Source organism: Micropterus dolomieu, linkage group LG09 (assembly GCF_021292245.1).
Source record: "Micropterus dolomieu isolate WLL.071019.BEF.003 ecotype Adirondacks linkage group LG09, ASM2129224v1, whole genome shotgun sequence".
NCBI classification, from domain to species: Eukaryota; Metazoa; Chordata; class Actinopteri; order Centrarchiformes; family Centrarchidae; genus Micropterus; species Micropterus dolomieu.
Genome location: NC_060158.1, coordinates 25,074,602 through 25,093,345, shown reverse-complemented (window position 1 = coordinate 25,093,345; position 18,744 = coordinate 25,074,602). Strand labels below are relative to the sequence as shown.

Here is an 18,744-nt window from a genome sequence, read left to right as displayed (position 1 = left end):
TGTATGTATATATATATGTATGTATGTATGTATATATATATATGTATGTATGTATGTATATGTATATATGTATATATATATGTATATATATATGTATATATATATGTATATATATATGTATATATGTATATATATATGTATATGTGTATATATATATATATATGTATATATATATATATATATATATATATGTATATATATATATATATATATATATATATATATATATATATATGTATGTATATGTGTGTATGTCAAAGAGTTTGATGTCCACAAGTGTTTTACAAAATGAGAGGAAAGAAAAGAATCAAGTGTTTGAAGCCCTCTGTGGAGAAACTTCTCTCCCGGTGGAGTTGGAGAAGAACTGGATTAACATAATGAAGGGTAGGGTAGGTTATCTCAGGGTACGCCGTCATTAGCCTTATATGACTGAGATGAGTATGCAGAGCTTTCATAAACTGTTTCATAAAACAATAGTTAGACATTTTGGGAAATTTGCTTATTCGCTTACTGCCTAGAGCTTAAGTTAAACTATTTTCTTCACACAGCATCTACTACAGCCATGTTTCCATCTAATTGTCATGCGAATTTTAAGCGGACTTTTGAAATGTCGAAAAAAAGAAAAACAAAAGTAAATGCGAAATGCCTGGAGCGAATTAACCAGGTTACGGCAAGCGTAGTTACGTCAGTAGTTGACGTTACACATGGCTGTAATAAACAAGATGTATGGGTCCCAAACCAGAAACAGAACCAGTCGCATGGTACTGCTGGCCATTGATCTTAGAAAAATGGAGAGAGGTCCTCAGGAATGTGTTTCAAGCGGGCAAACTGCTACCAGACATGTCTCCACGTGTTATGGGAATATCCGGCAAGATGCCGGCAGCGGAAACAGCTGGTCAGACGTGAGTTACAAGTTCGCTACATCAGAACTTATTCAGCAAGTGTTTCCATCTCCCATTTAGCGCATTAACTGTTTTTCCACAAAGGCAAAAACCACCTCAAACTAGTGTAAAAAGGTTTTTGTGAAATTTGGGATTTTTTTTTTTAAATTTTGCTTTTTCCATCTACCTTTTCTAATGCGATACTTCAAAATAAGCATAAAAAACGGTGACTGAAACACGTCTTATGACAAAATAGGGTCCTACATAAACAAACTTTTCTGCTCAACAACACTTTGAACACTTGAAACACTTTGTCTGCACATAAACTGTTCCAACTTGTGCACACTGGTTTGATTTGTGCAGGGCTCTGTTTTGAAATGGTGACATCACATACTTTGGGACACCAATTGGGGTTTAGTAATATTTGAATCAATATGTGATGACAGCTGGGGGGTTGTTTGCGCGCTTGACCAGGCAACTGTCAATCAAACCTGACATCTGAAAACACACGCACACAGTCCCGATGAAGTAGATTACAGGGAAGGTACAAGGTCATATGTAATTGTCATATTACAACAGTTGTAAAATGATTTGCAGTTTGTAATTGCCTTCTGCCACAAAGCAGGCAATAGATACAAGTTGACAAGAATTTGGCACCGGAATTTTGCTTTCTCAAGTTTCCTTAAGAAATAAAGCCTGCCCAAAATCCACCTACCAGCACAAATACGGAAAAGTAAAAATAACAGACATACAGTATATGAGAATAATACCAATCTTCTTATCTAACTATGGGCAAGAGAGCAAATTATATTTCTCAAAATGGCCTAAATCTACTTCTGTAAAGGTCTGCACATAAATGATTTAGATTTTGTGGATATTTAATTCAGTTTCTATTAATGAACTGTTATGACTATCTGTAATTACATTACAGTTACATTGTGGCGCAATTCCTAGTCACCTTGATTTTGTAGCAGTCAAAGTAAATCGTTTTAAATCACCTCAGATAGAGTTGTTTTTTCTTCATATAGGTCAAAAAAGGTCATCAGTGAGGGTATTTATGAGTATAAATGATATCTTTAAGCAGTGAGAATGTATTCTGTCTTGCTGTGTGGTCACTAACAGTGAGAAAAGCTGTTCTGGTTGTATTCAAATCAGTATACTGGATTATCAAATCAGATTTATAGCAGCAGCTGTTTTTTCCTGCTTCAACACCCAGGCTATCGACGTCTGCTGGGGGAAGATAGCCCTAATTATTTTCCATCCATATGTGATTAACAGAGATTTGCCTTTAAATGCTCAGTACAGGCCTGTTGAACACTCATCTCCTGTCTAACTCAGCGCAGACACGGACCAGTAGCTTCAGACTCGCTCCATGATATCATGGCTGACTATACTTCAAGCTTTCATGATAATGAGGGAGTACAAAATGAACTTGTCTCTTCCTAACTGTGAGATAGAGGGAAAAAAAACATTTATTGTAATATGCTTTTTTAAGATTCAGCAGAAATTTGGGAATGTATTATAGGGAAGGTCAAAGAAGCCATTTGTCATTATTGTATCTATTTATCATGTAAGCTACCTCAGCAGTAAGAGCTACTATTTGGCTGATGTCTTCTTTTATGTTTTGTAGTTATGTATTGGTTGCCCCTCAAGCAAGAGAGCTCTTCCATGAGCCTGTTGTTGATTACCCTAATCAGTCCCAAACTGAAGGCAGCAATCAAGAGGTTTTACCTAATTGAGGCCAAGTGGCAGTAAACTACATTTGGAAAATAGAAAAATTAGATCCTTTTTAATGCTATTTGGTTACAGGTGAAAGTGTGGGAAGGGAAGTAGATAAGAAGGATTGCCAAAACCCATTGCTCACATTTTGCTGATGTGTAATGATGTTTACTAGGGAGATATGCAGAGAGGGAATAAGAATTCAAAAAGCAATCGCACTCCTGGAACAATAAATTCACGAAAGTAAAGCTGCACAAGGCTAGATATTTTTTGTAAACAAATGTACAGCCTACTGGCTTCAGTTTCTTCAAATGTAGCTGCATAGAAGAAGGCCTTTCGGTCCTTCTAAATGAGATGTGGGCAGCAATATCCATTGGTCAATAGGTTCAGACTGTCAGACATTCATGGTCCCCAGAGGATGATGACTGTGGTGAGCCCCCGACTTATGCCTCCATGAGATCGACATTTTTTGTTTTTTATCGAACTGTCTAGACAACTATTGCACGGGAGGCCACACAATATAAAACACACAGTCATGTTCAACTCTGATCCCTTAACTTTTCATCTAGCTTCAGCATGAGGTCAAATTTTCTATTCTTTTTTTCAATTCGTCCAATACATTAGTTTATGACCAAATACCTACAAAACTAATGATATTCTCATCAGCCTCAGTTGTATTTTGTGTTTATGATAACATACTAAACTGAACACAGCATGGCAGTAAATTGCTTGCTTAGTCTTATATATATACTTTATGTATTAATTTCACAAGACGTGGCGATATCTGAGAATGACACATTTTAAACAATGAGGAAAACCTTTCAGAAAATAATGGCTAAACATACATACATTTTATTCATCACCTGCAAACCACTCATTTCACTGATTTTAGATGAGTTCCAGTGAGTTCTAATAGTTATTTCCTTCTGCTTAAGTACACGTTTCCAGCTTTCAGGGAATAAAATTCTTTCATTGGTAGATGAATTTAGCCATTTTTGGAACTGCAGTGTTCTTTAAATCAAAACAATACTCATGGAAGTGTCAAATGACAAGCTAATATTTGCTCATCCCCCAACTTAGATTGTTGGGATGGGGTTTTGTTTGGTGATTCAATTAGTTACAGTAAAAAAAAGACAAATGAATTGATGTACTGTAGCTTCAGTTAGGACTTTGACTAAAGGTATTTAGCATAAGCAGGAAATTAAGCAGAAAAACACATGCTCAGGTATAACAGGTAGAAGATGACTTTCAGCAAAACAGCCAAAACCTACTTTAGCTCCACAAACACTGCTGCGACCAATTTAAGCCGTACATAAAACTGAAGCAGAAACATTATACAAGCTGCACTGAAAATGTGTTTTAAAAAAATTACCCCTTGCCATGTTAATTGGTTACCAATTCAACAGATATTATAGAGAAGCTGGGAACAAAAATTTAAGTTTACACAGGAGGACAAGGGCACATCATCTACCAGCTCAATGAAAATAATTTTCCCCAACTTGGCGGGTCATGCAAGTGGACAAAAATTTCACTAGTTTCTACTGTCTTAAACAAGTTTTAGATTTTTTTTCGCATATAAATAAAAGGCGGGGTGGTGATGGCGCAATGGATAAGACTATGCCTTTGGTGTGAGAGACCCGGGTTCAATCCCCCATTGTGTCCCTAAGCAAGACACTTAACCCCTAGTTGCTCCAGAGGCGTGCGACCTCTGACATGTACAGCAATTGTAAGTCGCTTTGGATAAAAGCGTCAGCTAAATGAATAAATGTAAATGTAAAAGACCAATTTATAATTAAAGGGGGAGTTCACTGATTCTACACATTAAACTGTGTTTATATATGTTGGGGAGTACAACTTCATATGTTAAAGAAGTTGTATAAAGCCTTTTGTGGCTCCAGAAGGAGCTGTGTGAAGAAGATAAATTACCTCAAGGGATGTCACTTGATGCTTGTTGTTGAAGCATACGAGTTTAAAAAATATTTAAATCTGGGGATTTAGAGTTTGAAAGAAGTGAGGTTACCAGACCTCTGTGGCCCACTCCTCAATATACAAACAAACTGATACATGATACATATGTTGTAAATTGTAAAGCATTGTTTAGAATGTTAGTTAGTATGTTGACACACTGTATGAGGGGAATTGATTTACATTTATTTAACATTACAGTTTTTGTAACTCTTTCATTCATTAAGGCTGCTTTGGAGCCTTTTGAGAGGGTTCCTGCAGCTGTTTACGTCTAATTTCTGTTTTTACTTTGTGATTGGATTTAGAGATCACAACACAGAGTTATGAGTTGTTTCCACATGTTACTTCAGTCACAGTTAGATATGGCAGCAGGTCAAGAACTTTGTGAGAGTCTTACAAAATGTGTAAGGCGACAAGCAGTCACAACACAATGTAGTAGAACAAAGAGTGCCTAAGCTGATGTGAGGTTATCTTGTGAAAGGGAAGAAATTGATTGAGAACTGGAATGACAGTGAGACAAAATCCTGTTATCTGGAGCAACTATTGAGTCCAAGTCCATTTAATCAGCCCATGCAAATTATGTTCAAGTGAAGATTTGACTTTGCTTCCTGGAATACTTGCAACAACCCCGACCACAGATTTTTAACTCGCATATGGCTTTTTTACACCTGTACAATGAAACATTTGCTGCAGAGGTTATAATACAGACATAATAGGCGTTCCTCAGCTCTGAACAGAGTTTTCAAAAAGAAGGAATAGTTTGGGAAAAGAGTCAGATTGAAGAATTATATGATTGCACAGCAGGAAGCCCCAAGCTGAGACTGCCATCTCAGTATGGGGCCATTAAAGTGTAATGGCACCCAGCCACCACACTAGTGTTCCCTATTGATTTGTCCTATTTTGGGAAGTTGCTATAGAGCAAAGATACTAGACCTACGGTATTATTTTTTTCCTGCCACACTCACAGTTCAGCAAAAACAAAATCCTTGAGGTAATTTCCAGGGGGCTAGGTTCACCACAGTGTGAACTATGTGCCAGCAACTAGCTGCATTATACCGTCCTCTGTAAATGACACGCACCAAAACTGACATGAAGGACACACCACTCTTCAACTTGTCAAACCTTGATGTCTGTTTTGACAAGCTGATGGCAGGGGTTGGATGTGGACAGTATGAAACCTTGGGTGACTTGTGCACTGTGTATCGGCAGCACAGGCTCTGTACACATTAGACCCATTAAGCCCTGGCCATGCTTGACATGAATTAGTTTGTAGCTCGAAAGGTATCAATTGTGCGACATAGTTCTTATGATGTGTTGTCGGCAGAACGATGCAGACCTTTGGCCAATCTCTCCTCAAAGACGTTTATCATGTTGTGCTCATTTGTGTGTGAAGAATAACAAAATAGGTTTCAGACGACAATCCAACAAACACTTTGGTTTGAAGCAAACTGACCACACCATGTCTTTTGTTACGGTCTGCAAATTTTCTTTGTGTGATGTGTTTGTGTTTTCTCATTTTTTGCACCAAACCTGGGTGGAAGACTTTGCCTTGGGGATAATAAACTAAGCAAACTAGGCATCTGTTAGTATGAACATACAGCAGAAGCCTGCAACACATCCCGGAGACACCTCTTTGACAGTAATCATTAAAATCAGGTTTAACATTAAAAATAAGAAAGAATTTGACTGCAAGAGCCAACGTTATTTTCCTATTCTCACACATACAAGAGTCTCTTCAGATCGGTTGTGATTCTCTTTTAGAGCACCACAAAGTGCACTCTCATTCCCACTTGTCGTAGTCTGACATTTAGCAATAAAAGCAATAAAATGTACTGTTGAATGTCTTAATAAGTGCGTGTAATCTTGATCGTAACCCCTGTATCCTCACAGTATTCTACCTGCTTTTAAAAGCCCGGTTGAGTGCGGCTGAAAGTGCAGGATAAGGATGCTAAACTATGATAACCTTGGGCGCTACCATACAAACAGCGAGCCGTCAGAGTACACTCCTGTTCTTGAAGAGGAAAATGGAGAGACGGAATGAAGGGTGGGAAAAAAGGAGAACTATTATTTGAGTAAACATAAGTCACGTAGCCACCGGTGGGGAATGAAAGCGAGGTTGAATGTTTTGGATGAGTAATGCTGTTGCTCCCATGGCCATGATGCTCACAGAGCAGCGATGAGTATGTACGCACTAGATGCAGCTCAGCTCAGTTAGGTGTCCTGTGTGGAGTTGAGCCAATATTATCCTACAGTGCTTAGAAACTGTTGCTGCAACATAACCCCCAATCTTTCTGCCACACGCTGCTGCTCGCTGCTGATTGAAATTACAGCACCCAGTCTGCTTGTTTGGGATGAAGCTTCTTAAATATGTCCTGCTGCAGTGAAATAATTAAACATAGTCAGGGTCGGACTCCAAAGAGAGGCACACATGGAGAGCAGTTACTCAGAACTTTTAGAAAGATGCTTCAATGAGAGATGTTTAATCTGAAAATGTATGCTTGGTTTATATTGCCTTCACCAGTTTACTATCAAACAGAGCAGTATAAAGTGTAAATATAGTATAAGTTGTATAGGGCTCCTGCTCCAAACTCACCTCAAGTGAGTGGCAGAATATCCAAACATGCTCCTGGCTTCTTTTCGTGTCGTTAACGTTTGTTGAAAGAAAAGACAACAGATACCTAGTAAGTGGTTGTTATGGGGATGATTACAAAAGGGGCAGATGGCTTAGGGGGATAGGTTAGCAGGTTATTTTTAGACTTACAGCTGAACACCTGAACCTTTTAAAGCACATCCTCAAGCTCTAGTGGAGCATTCATCAATGACCCAGCCCGACTAGCGTTCGCTGACAGAGATGAGCTGTTAGACCCTGATCCCCTGGCCATCTGGGTCAGATCACAACTCTTTGTTAATGTTCATCTTGGAGGAAAAGACACTGCCACTGGAGTATGGTTAACCTACTATAATCATGCCTTTTATTCTATCAGTGAAAACTGTTTTATTTTTTAATGTATAATTCCTTTTTTCGTGTATGTATAATGTACAAATCCTGTTTCTGACACTGTCTCCACATGCTGGACTCACTGAGATTTGCAACCAAATTTAAATCACTCACACATTGTGCTTTGCAGTCCAGAGTTGTCTGGCCATCTCTTTCTACTCATTGATTGAGTCATTGGTATATTTTTATATAAGCCATTCTGGGCCAATTACCATCATATTTCTGCAAATTTATTTCACATAGTTCAAGTAATTATTATCTCACATCCCATAACACATATCTGCTGTCTGTAATGTACGGACAGAGATGAAAAAGAAAGCCTCCAGATTTTCTGCTCCAGCCACAATTGTCTTCAAAAGAAAAGTAAACTGATGAATGTAAAATCTCTGGCAGAATGTTTGGACTACCGTAAACCCTTGTCAGTTTGTCAGTGCTGTGCCTACTTTTAGACTTTTCTTGTTGTTGTTGTTTTGTTGCCTGGTTTTATATCATTTTGTCGGCGTGCTGCCATGTTAGCTGGGTCTCCCTTACAAAAGAGAATTCCAACCTCAATGGGACTTACCTGTTAACCTAAATAAAGGTTAAATAAAAATCCATACTGCAGATTATCAGTCATTCTAACTATTTTGTTTTTGGACATAGCAGTTATAGGAATGCGCTGAGCTATTTTTTTTCTAAAATTGAAGCCTTACTCTAGGAGCATGATGGTTAAGGTAAAACAACTGTGCTTTTTCACTTTAATCCATTAGTATTGATTAATGGGTCTCTCCTCCTCCTGAGTCTGAATGCCCCTTTCTTGTTCTTTTTTTTGTAGGTGTGTTTCTTCCTTTACTCACTGAGATTTTTTTCTTGTTCTGCCCTTTTAGTGATTTTGTCTCCTCTCAATACTCAAAGGCATCATCCTTTTTTCTTTTGTACTAAGGTGGGATGTATTTATTTATTTTATTTTATTTTTAGGATATCTCATTTTGGATGTTTGAAGAGTAATTGTTGTTCATTTCTTTATATATCAAATGTAATTGTAATTGGTTATTGTAGAATTGGTTAATATTGAATTGTAATATTATAATGTCATTTTGTGCACCTTCTAATGTACCAAACTAAGTTATGCGTTAGTATTTTTTGCAGGCTTCCATTTGTAGAACAACAAGCCTTTCCAAGAACTTGCAAAAAAACCTTTATCTCTTTTTTAAACAATTATTTTTTTCTTCACCATACACACACACACACACACACACACTTTGAGGATTTCACTAAATACTTCCATATTGCTGATGTAATCAGTTTTGCAGCAGCAGAGTAACACCCCCTTTGTTTAATGAGCATTTCCCTACATACAGTTCAGACATGTGCGTGATGAACATGACAGCTATATTTGTTTGGATGTGATTTGTCCGCTTTCCCCTTAGCGCTGCAAAACATTTGTGAGTGAATCTTAATGAGCTGAATCGACACCCGGCGTGAGGTACGGCATAATCTTGTAAACACTGGCAAACCTCAGAGTGTCGATCGTCATCTTTATCTTCACCTGCGCTCGCATGGTGTGACAGCGATACGGCGAGGGGCGGAGAGGCTTCTTTATCTCAGAGCCATAGTTTGATCTGTAGCTTTCATACTCATACAGGAGGGAGGTGTCCTCTCGCTCTCTCTGTTTCACTCCTGGTTGCTGTGGCGACGCCTGCCGCAGCGCTTTGCCTCTGCAGACTCCAGCAGGAGCAGCATCTGGGCAGAGCTGTGCAAAGCCAAACCCTATTACACACGTTACATAACATGCTGGAAGTGTACAGATCAATTCCTCTCATTTCTTAGATTGCATAAATGAACTGCCACAACACAGAAAAAGTGCAGTAAAAAAAAAAGTCCCAGTCAGTTCTCAACAAAGAGCACTCTTACACACACTCGCCCTGTAGTGTACCTGTTGCTCGTGCAGCACTTGTTGGAGCACTGTTTTGTCGCAGTGATATTTCTTCCTCCAAATCCTCATCCTCCCTCCTGCTGACATTTACCTATTTTGTGTTTTGTGGCCTGTTTTATTAGTACATTTCTTCTAAGGGGCCAAACTGCTCCTCTGCAGCTCACTAACCTCGTCATTTTCTGTTCTCATTTCCAGCTCTCCCTCCTTTTCCTTCTCCCTCCAGCCAATATCATCAGGCACGAAGGAAACTCCAGTTTATTATGTCTTTGTTAAAGTATCTTTGTAGTTCTTTTAAATAATGTGTAGCTAGGACTTTAACTATTTCCAGTGCGATTTTTAAATTGCACAATTTTAATTGTAACTTGGATAATTAACAGTGTTTTAACGGGTTTAAACAAATGAAAGGCTGAGCAACTGTTTATTTGACAGGCTGCAATGACGACCAACAGTGCAAATTTACTTGGCTGTAGTTAATTAACTTAGAGAAGAAAATACATGCTCTACATTATTTTTTATGTTTGCAATGTGTGTCTCTGCTGTTCATAAGAGTCAAAGAGGCTTTTTACTACTTAAACAATCAAAGTGACTGGCTCACGTCAGATAGCTAGCAGGTAGCTAACAGGTAGCTTGGCAGTTGTCAAGCGTAAACGACAGATGGCTGGTGAACAATATTGTGGGAAACTCTTGGTTTAACTTTTTAGCACATTATACTGTTTTATCAACCATTGCTTTAAGCTTTTCACCTAAAAATATCTGAATTAAGACCTGCAGGGTTTGGAGCTTGGACCTAGCTTGTCCTCTCAGTCTGTGAAGCTAATGTTAGCTTAAGAAGCTACAGTGCAGAGCTGGCAACTATATCGTTAGAGGTTGTCAGTCTGTCAAAACATTGTCAGACACGACTTACCAACAGTTTTTCATTAGCACAAATGCAAAAAATATTTTAATAAATGTGAGGCAAACTCTCACTAACTAGTTTGAAAAAAGAAACCTGAGGGGGCATCAAGAACAAGCAACAGAAATATTTGATTTAAAAAAAAAAAAAAATTTTATTCCATTCATGTAGAAACAAGATAAGTTTGTCTTTTGTGCTTGTTTGATACTTTGTAGACCCCAAATACAGACCTGCTGTTTAATTTATATAAAATAATCAGTTCAGAGTACAGTGTTCCTCAAGTGATTCAGCACTAACTGTTTCCCTCCATGAGCCTGAGGGATGCCTATGCTTATTAAGCTTCTGGGGACACTACATTCCTCGACAAACCTACTTAACAGAAACACAGTGAAGGTAAACTAGAGAGCATGGTAGCACAGTAGCACTCAGTTCTGCACAACAGGAAACACACAGCAGATGCTTTCAGAAAGCAGTGTTTTGTCATGACCTTTTGAGTCCTCTGTGGGGAGAGGCAAAGATGTTTGCTGAGAGTCTGGAAAGAACCACAACCAATCACAAACCTTAATCTCCATTCTTAGTTGTTTTATTTGTTTTGAGGGTTATGTAATGAATGCGTTGTATAAAACATGAATATTAGCTAGTCCTGTCTTATCTCCTCAGTGCTAATTTACCACAACTGTAATTAATATCCCATTTATTTCATAATAACAAGTTTTTATTTTGTATTACATAAAATGGTATGTATTTTTGAACACAGTTGCGGTTATACGCATTGGATTGGGCCACCATTTCTTCTCACTGCTTTTTTTCTGCGTACATGTTGGTTATCCAAATCAGTTGATTGCCTCGGTGCTGCTACACAATCCAGGAGAGCAGAGTAGAGAAAGCGTGTAGCAAATGTTCAGGCTGTGGGTGTGTGTGACTGAAGCTCGTGTGTGTGTGGGAGTTCATCAGCTCATTACAGACTAACCATTCTCTTTTGTTCGCTTTTAATGTGAAAGAATTTATTTCCAGTTTTAGAAACAATGTAGGCTACCTATAATTTGCACATCTCCTAGCAACAAGACTTTGAACAAACTAAATATAACTACTTGCTAAGGTGTCACTATAGGCTCGGCGCTACTGGCTATGAAAGGATTGTGTTATATGTGTGTGCATGTATATACTGAATGTGTGCATCACCAGGGGTCTTCCAGTAAAAGCAAAAATCAATGCATTTCCATGTGCATGTCACAAGAGATAATTAAAATGCTGTTTGTGGCTGGTAGGTCTGACTAACAACAATGTTATTAAAACACAATATATGTACAGACATGTGGCTAGTTGATTGCAATATAAGGTGTCACTTACACCTTGCACAACCATGTGATCTATGTCCACATATCTTATCTGGATGAGGAAAAACACATGTTAATGCAGTTGTACATTAATGCAGAAGTCCCTTCAGCCAAACCATGTCAGGCAGTGGTCTGGCTTGCATTGTGACTGGATGTCAGCCAGGTGTGAACACACTCAGTTTGGTCACATTCTTAAGAAAAAACAAATTGGAAAAAACAAGTGGCTAAATCTCAAGCAAATCCATCACAAAAAAGCTACAGATGCTGATGACTCGTGTTTTAGACCTTAGAGGAATCATTTGGTGTCATAAACATTTAATAAAACAAGTCAGACTTCTCAAACATGGCAGTGTTTAATGTTGTTTACCATGAACTGCCAAGGAAGCATATTACCGCATGTTGTACATTTTTATTTTTTGTAAATGTATGGTTTAAAGTGTCTGATCTTAGAACAGAATAACATTTACTGGCTAACAAAGAACGTTTTAATAAAATGTGAGTATTTAAGATCTTTAAATACTTTAATTATCTTTATTTTACTAGGCAGGTCAGTTAAGAACCAATTCTTATTTACAATGACGGCCTGGTCGGAGGTTAAAAAGGCCTCCAAAAGGGAAGAGGTGTAGTATCAGCAAAGTGATACGTCATTCCAAATCAAGAGAGGCGTTTATTTTTTGCAACAGAAATCATGGGGGGGATGAAACTTCTTCTGAGCCCCTCTGTGAGTGCTGCTAGTTGTCTGTTTTGAGTGAAGTGTGTTTTTAATACAGACATGGAGCTGAATGTCACCCTCCTGTAGCTCCAGCCTCCCCAGGGCTCTCCCACTGACTGTGACAGCACGGCCTCAGCCGCCCACACCCACCACCACCCCTCCGTCCTGCTGGATCGTCTGTCTGTCTTCGTACACACCCTCGACCCCCACCCCTCGCTGTATGCAACAAATCGGCACACCAGCGGCACTGAACGCAGCTCGCCTCTTTCATCAGGCTGTCACACAGGCTCAGCTGCCCTGACTCAGTGTTTATCACAGCCGCGGGTGTGACACTAGAAAGCGTATGACAACCGGTTTGTGTGTATATTTGTGTGTGCGTGTGTGCTGCTGCTGCTGTTATTCTCGTAGGACTCATTACTCTGGTGATCTCTTTGGGTGCCCCTGTATCCTCCATGTTTGAAGTCAGTCTTCTCCTCAGCCCGCCAGGGGCGTGCGGGAGCTCAGTTCACTGAGCTTGTTGTTCGAAACAAATCAGTGAGTCTCCCTCTTCACCTTAGCCAAATAGGGGCCACATCAGGAGTGACTGGCCACACATTAGCGGAATTGAATTGAACTCACTCACTGTTTCGGTTGTGACAGGAAAGGGGGAGGTATAGCCACGTGAGAAGATATAAATGTACTACTGGTGTGTGTGTGTGTGTGTGTGTGTTTGTGTGTGTGTGTTTGTGGGATTGTGGGATTGTTCCAACAATCTCATTCCTCCCTTCTTGACAGAAATTAGTCATGCATGAGATTAACAGGAGGGAATTCAGTTTAATACCCACGGCGGCGGCAGCGCTCTCTTCTGATGTCAATAAAATGTATTTTAGGACAAACAAGGCCTATTGATCCTCCACGTGAGACAGTATGATAGGCCATTGATGGTAGGGCTGGGTTTTAATGAATTTAAATGAAGTGCGGATTGGATGGGAATCCTGTGAATGACCGTGCCTGAGATTTAAACGTTGGTTTGAAAGGTTTTAATTCTTGTTTCTATCAACTTCTTCAGAGTTCCATTTTTGTAGAAAATGTTGGACAAAGGCACCATCCCCTCCGGTCCTGATAATCCCCTACTGTGATTATTTCCAGATGTGTTGGTGAATGGGAAGCCATGTGACTGCGATGTCGTTGCTGACTGTAAAGTGGGTGATGCTGTGACGCTGGAGGTGCAACTGACCAATCTGAGCAAGAACTCAGTGGGACCCCTGGCTCTGACCGTGGTGCCCTATCAGGACTTCCAGAACGGAGTCCAGAACTACGATTTGGAGGACACGGTCACCGTCATCGGCTCCAACACCTTTTACATCGACACGGTCAGTGAGGACTGGATTACTATGTTGATGTCATTTCTAGGGCTGAAACGATTCATTGATTAAATCGATAAAATCGATTAATAAAATGCATTGACGCATCGTTTAACTATACAGCAGTGTTTCGCAGGGACATTTATTACTGTCGCACATCGCGTTTACGCTGTGAACACGACGTGATTATAATGGAGCTGTTTGCAAAGTGGCGGAAGAGAGAGAAAACAGCGAGGGACAAAAAATAAAGTGTCCAAAGTATGGGATTATTTCAAGATAAAGAAAACAACAACTCTGTAATGTTACCGTCCGTCCACCATAAACCGAAACTTTTGTCGCCTCAGCAACAGCACGACAGCATGTGATCAGAAAGCCCCTATGTTGTGCCAGCGGGCCACAGACAAGGTAACAGTAACAGCAACTTTAGCATTTAACTGAAATCATGATTAATTGTTGAGTTGAAGCCAAAATAAGCCGCAGATCTCAGCTGAAAATGTGCACACGTGCGTTTGTTGTTCTCCTTTTTGGGCCGTGAGTTGTAACCTCACAGTCAGGAGTTAACTGGCTGTCGGGAGCTGCACCTTTTAACTCCCCTCCAGCTCTCCGTAGCTCAGACAATCCCTGTTACCTGCGTGTACTAATCCATCCTTTCAACCATATTCTTTGTCTTTATAATTGCTATCTTTATAGTAACAAACAACAGCTGTTTCCTGTGCAGGATCGCTCATTTCCCGTTTCACATTTCACGTGTGTTTTCTTGACAAAATGTGGTTTGGAAACCAGCGTCAGGTGCCATAGCCGCTGTCAGCTCCTGTAGCGTGTGTGTGTCCCTGTCATCGATCAGTCACGGCCATCGGCCGACGCTGAAAGTCGTGTAGTCTGGACGAGCCTGTAGTATAACTTGTATAGCACTCGAGTGATGTTTGTGTTTGTAAAGCAGCTGTCTGTTTGTTGGTCTGATGTTTGCTGTATGACACACTATGAATTTCCGAAATTACTAATAAATATCTATCACCTATAAACGTGCACAGCTGATCCCGTTACGGGGGGCACCGCCGCCAAGCAAAAGTACTTAAATGACACATCGATTAATCGTTGAAATAACCTATAGAAGCTTCGAATGCTAAAATCATCGTTAGCTGCAGCCCTAGCCATTTCCCAACAAACAGCGAAGAGAAATATTTAACACAGCTCAGGGCTTTTTTGCAGCTGGCCCCGCTGGGCCAGTGGGTTTGAAACTTACTGGCCCGAAGACAATTTTTACTGTCCCTCCTTCAAAAAGTGTTTAATTGGTTATTAAATACATCCTGGATATAAAAAAACTAAACAAAAATGTAATCACAGTTAAAATTATAAAAAATAAAAAGGTAAACAAAACAATTTACTGTTAAAACAAAACTTACTAACAGACTCAAACATGACGTGCTCTCCTGCTGACAGCCATTTATGAAAAATGTACACAGAGCAGCGGACACGAGTCGCCTCTATCCTGATGAACAGGTTGCCATGGTAACGACCTGTCAATCACAAGGTAGTCCCGTCCAAAAGCATACGCTGCATTATCGTATAATTTCCCCTAAATAAGACCATAACATACTAACTGAACATCATGCTGTGTTGAAAAAGACTTGAAACTAGCGACTGAGACCATAAACTCATTTAAAAGTGTTTACTGAGGTAATAAATCAGCTGAGAAGTAGCAACATTTTACCATTATTTCTAATGGAACTAGCCCCCTGCTGGCTGTTAGAGAGAATGCAGCTTTAAGTTCCGTCTGCATGGTTTCTCTTTCGACTCAGAGGTTGCCGCACGATTGAGACTAGAGAAATAACATTTGACAACCTCTCGTCACGTAACTACAACTCTGGATTTGACATCGGTGCACGCCAAGAGCTGCAAAAAAACTGCAGGATGTTGAGATCGGGCCAGTAAGTTGCTAGTTCAACTGTCCCGATGTTATGTTTTACTGGCCCTGGGCTATCGGGCCACCGTTATTATCGAGCCCTGCAGCTATGTCACATTATGTAACCAGAATGCTTCATGTTGGCACAGGATTCAAAATAAAAAAGTAAAGTTGAAGAAAAAACTAGCAATAGTCGTTTATGCTGGCAGCTGGCAGGAGGAGAGGTCCCACCAAATGCACTAATAATGCGAATGTGTTTAAACTGAAGTGTTAGTTTTAGTTTAGCACAGTTGCATCCCATTTCTTGAACCAGAATGCTTCATGTTGTGATGGGGGTCAGCTCACAAAGTAACAAAGTATATGTTTCTGCTCACACATATGTGCAATAATTCTCAACATCTAGGCTATGATAAAAGACAGCACTAGAACCTTTAGCCATGGACATACCTGTAGTACTGGTGGAAGGAGAAGGAAAGGTAGGCCTTCACAAATCAGTGGAAACAACACGGGTAACCCTTTACTTTAAATCCTCTATTTAGTGTTTATAAGTAGTATAGAAATATTTAATAAATGTTTATTGATGTTAACACAACTGTGTTTTACTATATCATCATTCATTATCTGTTTGTACAGCCGCCTCCACTAATAGATGCCCCCAGGAGGAGTTATATTCGCTGACAAATACATTCATAAATTTATTAGCTTATAACTACATTATTATTGTATCTAATTATTAACCATGTATTCAATGTTTATTCACTGCTAAATAGTGTGAGTTTAAAGTAAAGTTTTGCCGCAGCATTACCATCAACACGACTAATAGTAGCTACCCATAGTCGTTAAAATAGTGTGTCAACAGCACATGCCAGTGTTTTCCACAACTTAGCCCATTTACACCAATCCATGGATTTGATAAAGATGACCACTGTCCATTTAAATTTACCCTTCCATTCCATGCAGCCATTGGTTTCCATTAATTTTCATACAAGATGATATTTAGTGTTACACAATCATGGGTGCTTTCAGTTTTGTCAAAATGATGATTATAACATTGTGTTTTATTGCAATACAGGCTATAACAAACACATTAATGCATGTCTGGGAACAGTATCCCCAGACATGGCATACAAAACTCAAGCTAGTTTCAAATCACTTTAAATTCTGACTTGAAATGAGGGAAACCAGTGGCTTAATGTTGAACAAGCTGGAGGCGATTAAAAAACGACTTGGTCGATGCCAGACAAAGAGTTTGTAGTCTAAAAAGCAGATGAAAGCGTGAATGTATTCCCTATATTCCTGAATGTGCGACACATCTTAATTTTGGGAATTGGGACTTGGCTGTAACGTTCATCAAAGCCACAGTGAGCTTCAGACTAACTCCCCTGCTGGCTTCACTCTGGCTGCCAGTGTGCCATGTTCATTATACTGAAACGGGGCTGCTACTGATTCTTCCTGCTGTCTGTCTTTGCCATCACCAGGTTAAACCCAAAGAAAGCTCTGTCTGTGTGGGTGCCCTGCTCTTCCTCTACACTGGAGATTTCTACCTAAATATCAAGTTCCAGGATGACAGTGCTGGGCGAGAGCTTCCTTTAGCCTGGTTCACTCTACCCAGCGTCCACATCCGAGCCCTGGACACTCCACTACAGGCTGGAGCCTAAGGACCTGGTGGCATCATCGTTTTATCTCTGAATGAAGGATGGAGTGTGTTGTTGTTGTTCTCTGTAAATACTATAGTCTTGTGAATTGTATCTCATGTAAATATCATTTTCTTAAAGGTTGAAATCTTGAAATATTCTTTTCAAAACACTTGTGTTCTTTGTTACAGTCCACCAGTGTGCAGGTGTGTTGGGATGGAACGTGAGGGGAACTAAGACACTGCGCAATTACATGTAAATACAATAGTAACTTAGCTAACCGGTGGTTAGCTAACTCCTTGCTAGCAAGCTTACTTAGCTAGCTGTTTTGGCTGGCTAGCAGCAGCCTGTTCCCAGCTGGCAGGACAAATGTTTGCCATGGCATGAAATGCAAGTCGTCACTATGTTGCCAAGCTTCCAACTGTTTCGCTCGGATATGTAAATGCCCACTTTTGGTGTGAGGGAATGCTAATATCACACTTTTCCTTATCTTTAGCAGTTTGATTTTTAAATCACAGTGCCATTTATTTAGTGGATTATTGTGTTACTTTTTATTTCAAACAGCAAAATATCTATTGAAAATAAAATTTAACTTACTATTACCGAGCAGAAACCCTTATTGAAGAAGAGGAGCCTCTTACAAACACTGCAAATGTGATCAGCCAGAACCTATAGCCAGTTATGTACACATAAAATGTATTTATTTCTACTGCTATATGGTATATGGACAGTTTCTTTTGCCTCTGTGCCACAACACTGAATCGCTGACGGATCTGACGGTCTTATATTAGCCTGTCATTATGTATGACATATAATTGTTGTAAATAAATGTAAAACGAAGGCAACCTTTGTTTATTTGACATTCTTTTTCTGCCTACTGAGATAACCATTATCACCTCAGCCGAAAGGGACATTCACATGAACATCAGTTCGTAAAATAATTTCACAGCAAATATAAGGAGGACCCTTCATCATTATACTGTTCATTGTGCAGCTCTTCTCTCGGTGCTTTCTGATGCACTGGGAGTAAACCAGTATACCCACCGCAACTATTACTCATTGTCTGTCTGGGAACCCGAATCAGCCATCTTCCAGTAACAATCTCACACCAACCTTTGATGTTACCGCTGGTCCCAGCTGTAGCTAATATAGGATGAGTGTTGTGTACTCACACTGCAGGCCGCCACTCCATCCCCTCGCTGGTGGACCAAATGTGAACTGGGTGATAAGGAGATACTGAATGAAGATTAGCCACGTCGAGAGGCTAAAATGTCTTGGGGCTTTGAACGGAGGGTTATCAGTGATGACGACCAGCTTGCGTCCGTCCTCCTGACTGGCCATTAGGCTTTGTGTGAAATGAGAGCTTGAGTGTGTCATAATGACAGGATCAGCGAGCACTTTCTTGTTATTCACACTGCCTGACCATTAACCCTATGCCAGGAAAG

The 18,744-nt window shown here is 39.8% G+C and overlaps 1 protein-coding gene across 3 annotated transcripts in view; it reads left to right on the top strand.

Moving 5' to 3' along the window:
• trappc9 (trafficking protein particle complex subunit 9) overlaps positions 1–18,144 on the top strand; it is a 272,399-nt gene extending 254,255 nt beyond the window's left edge. For all 3 annotated transcript variants that reach the window (XM_046059801.1, XM_046059800.1, XM_046059802.1), the window contains 2 exons: positions 13,548–13,771; positions 17,144–18,144. In XM_046059801.1, the coding sequence (XP_045915757.1) occupies positions 13,548–13,771; positions 17,144–17,323 (404 nt within the window). In that variant the 3' untranslated portion in view covers positions 17,324–18,144. The remainder of the gene's footprint in view (positions 1–13,547; positions 13,772–17,143) is intronic.
• Positions 18,145–18,744: the final 600 nt, after the last annotated feature.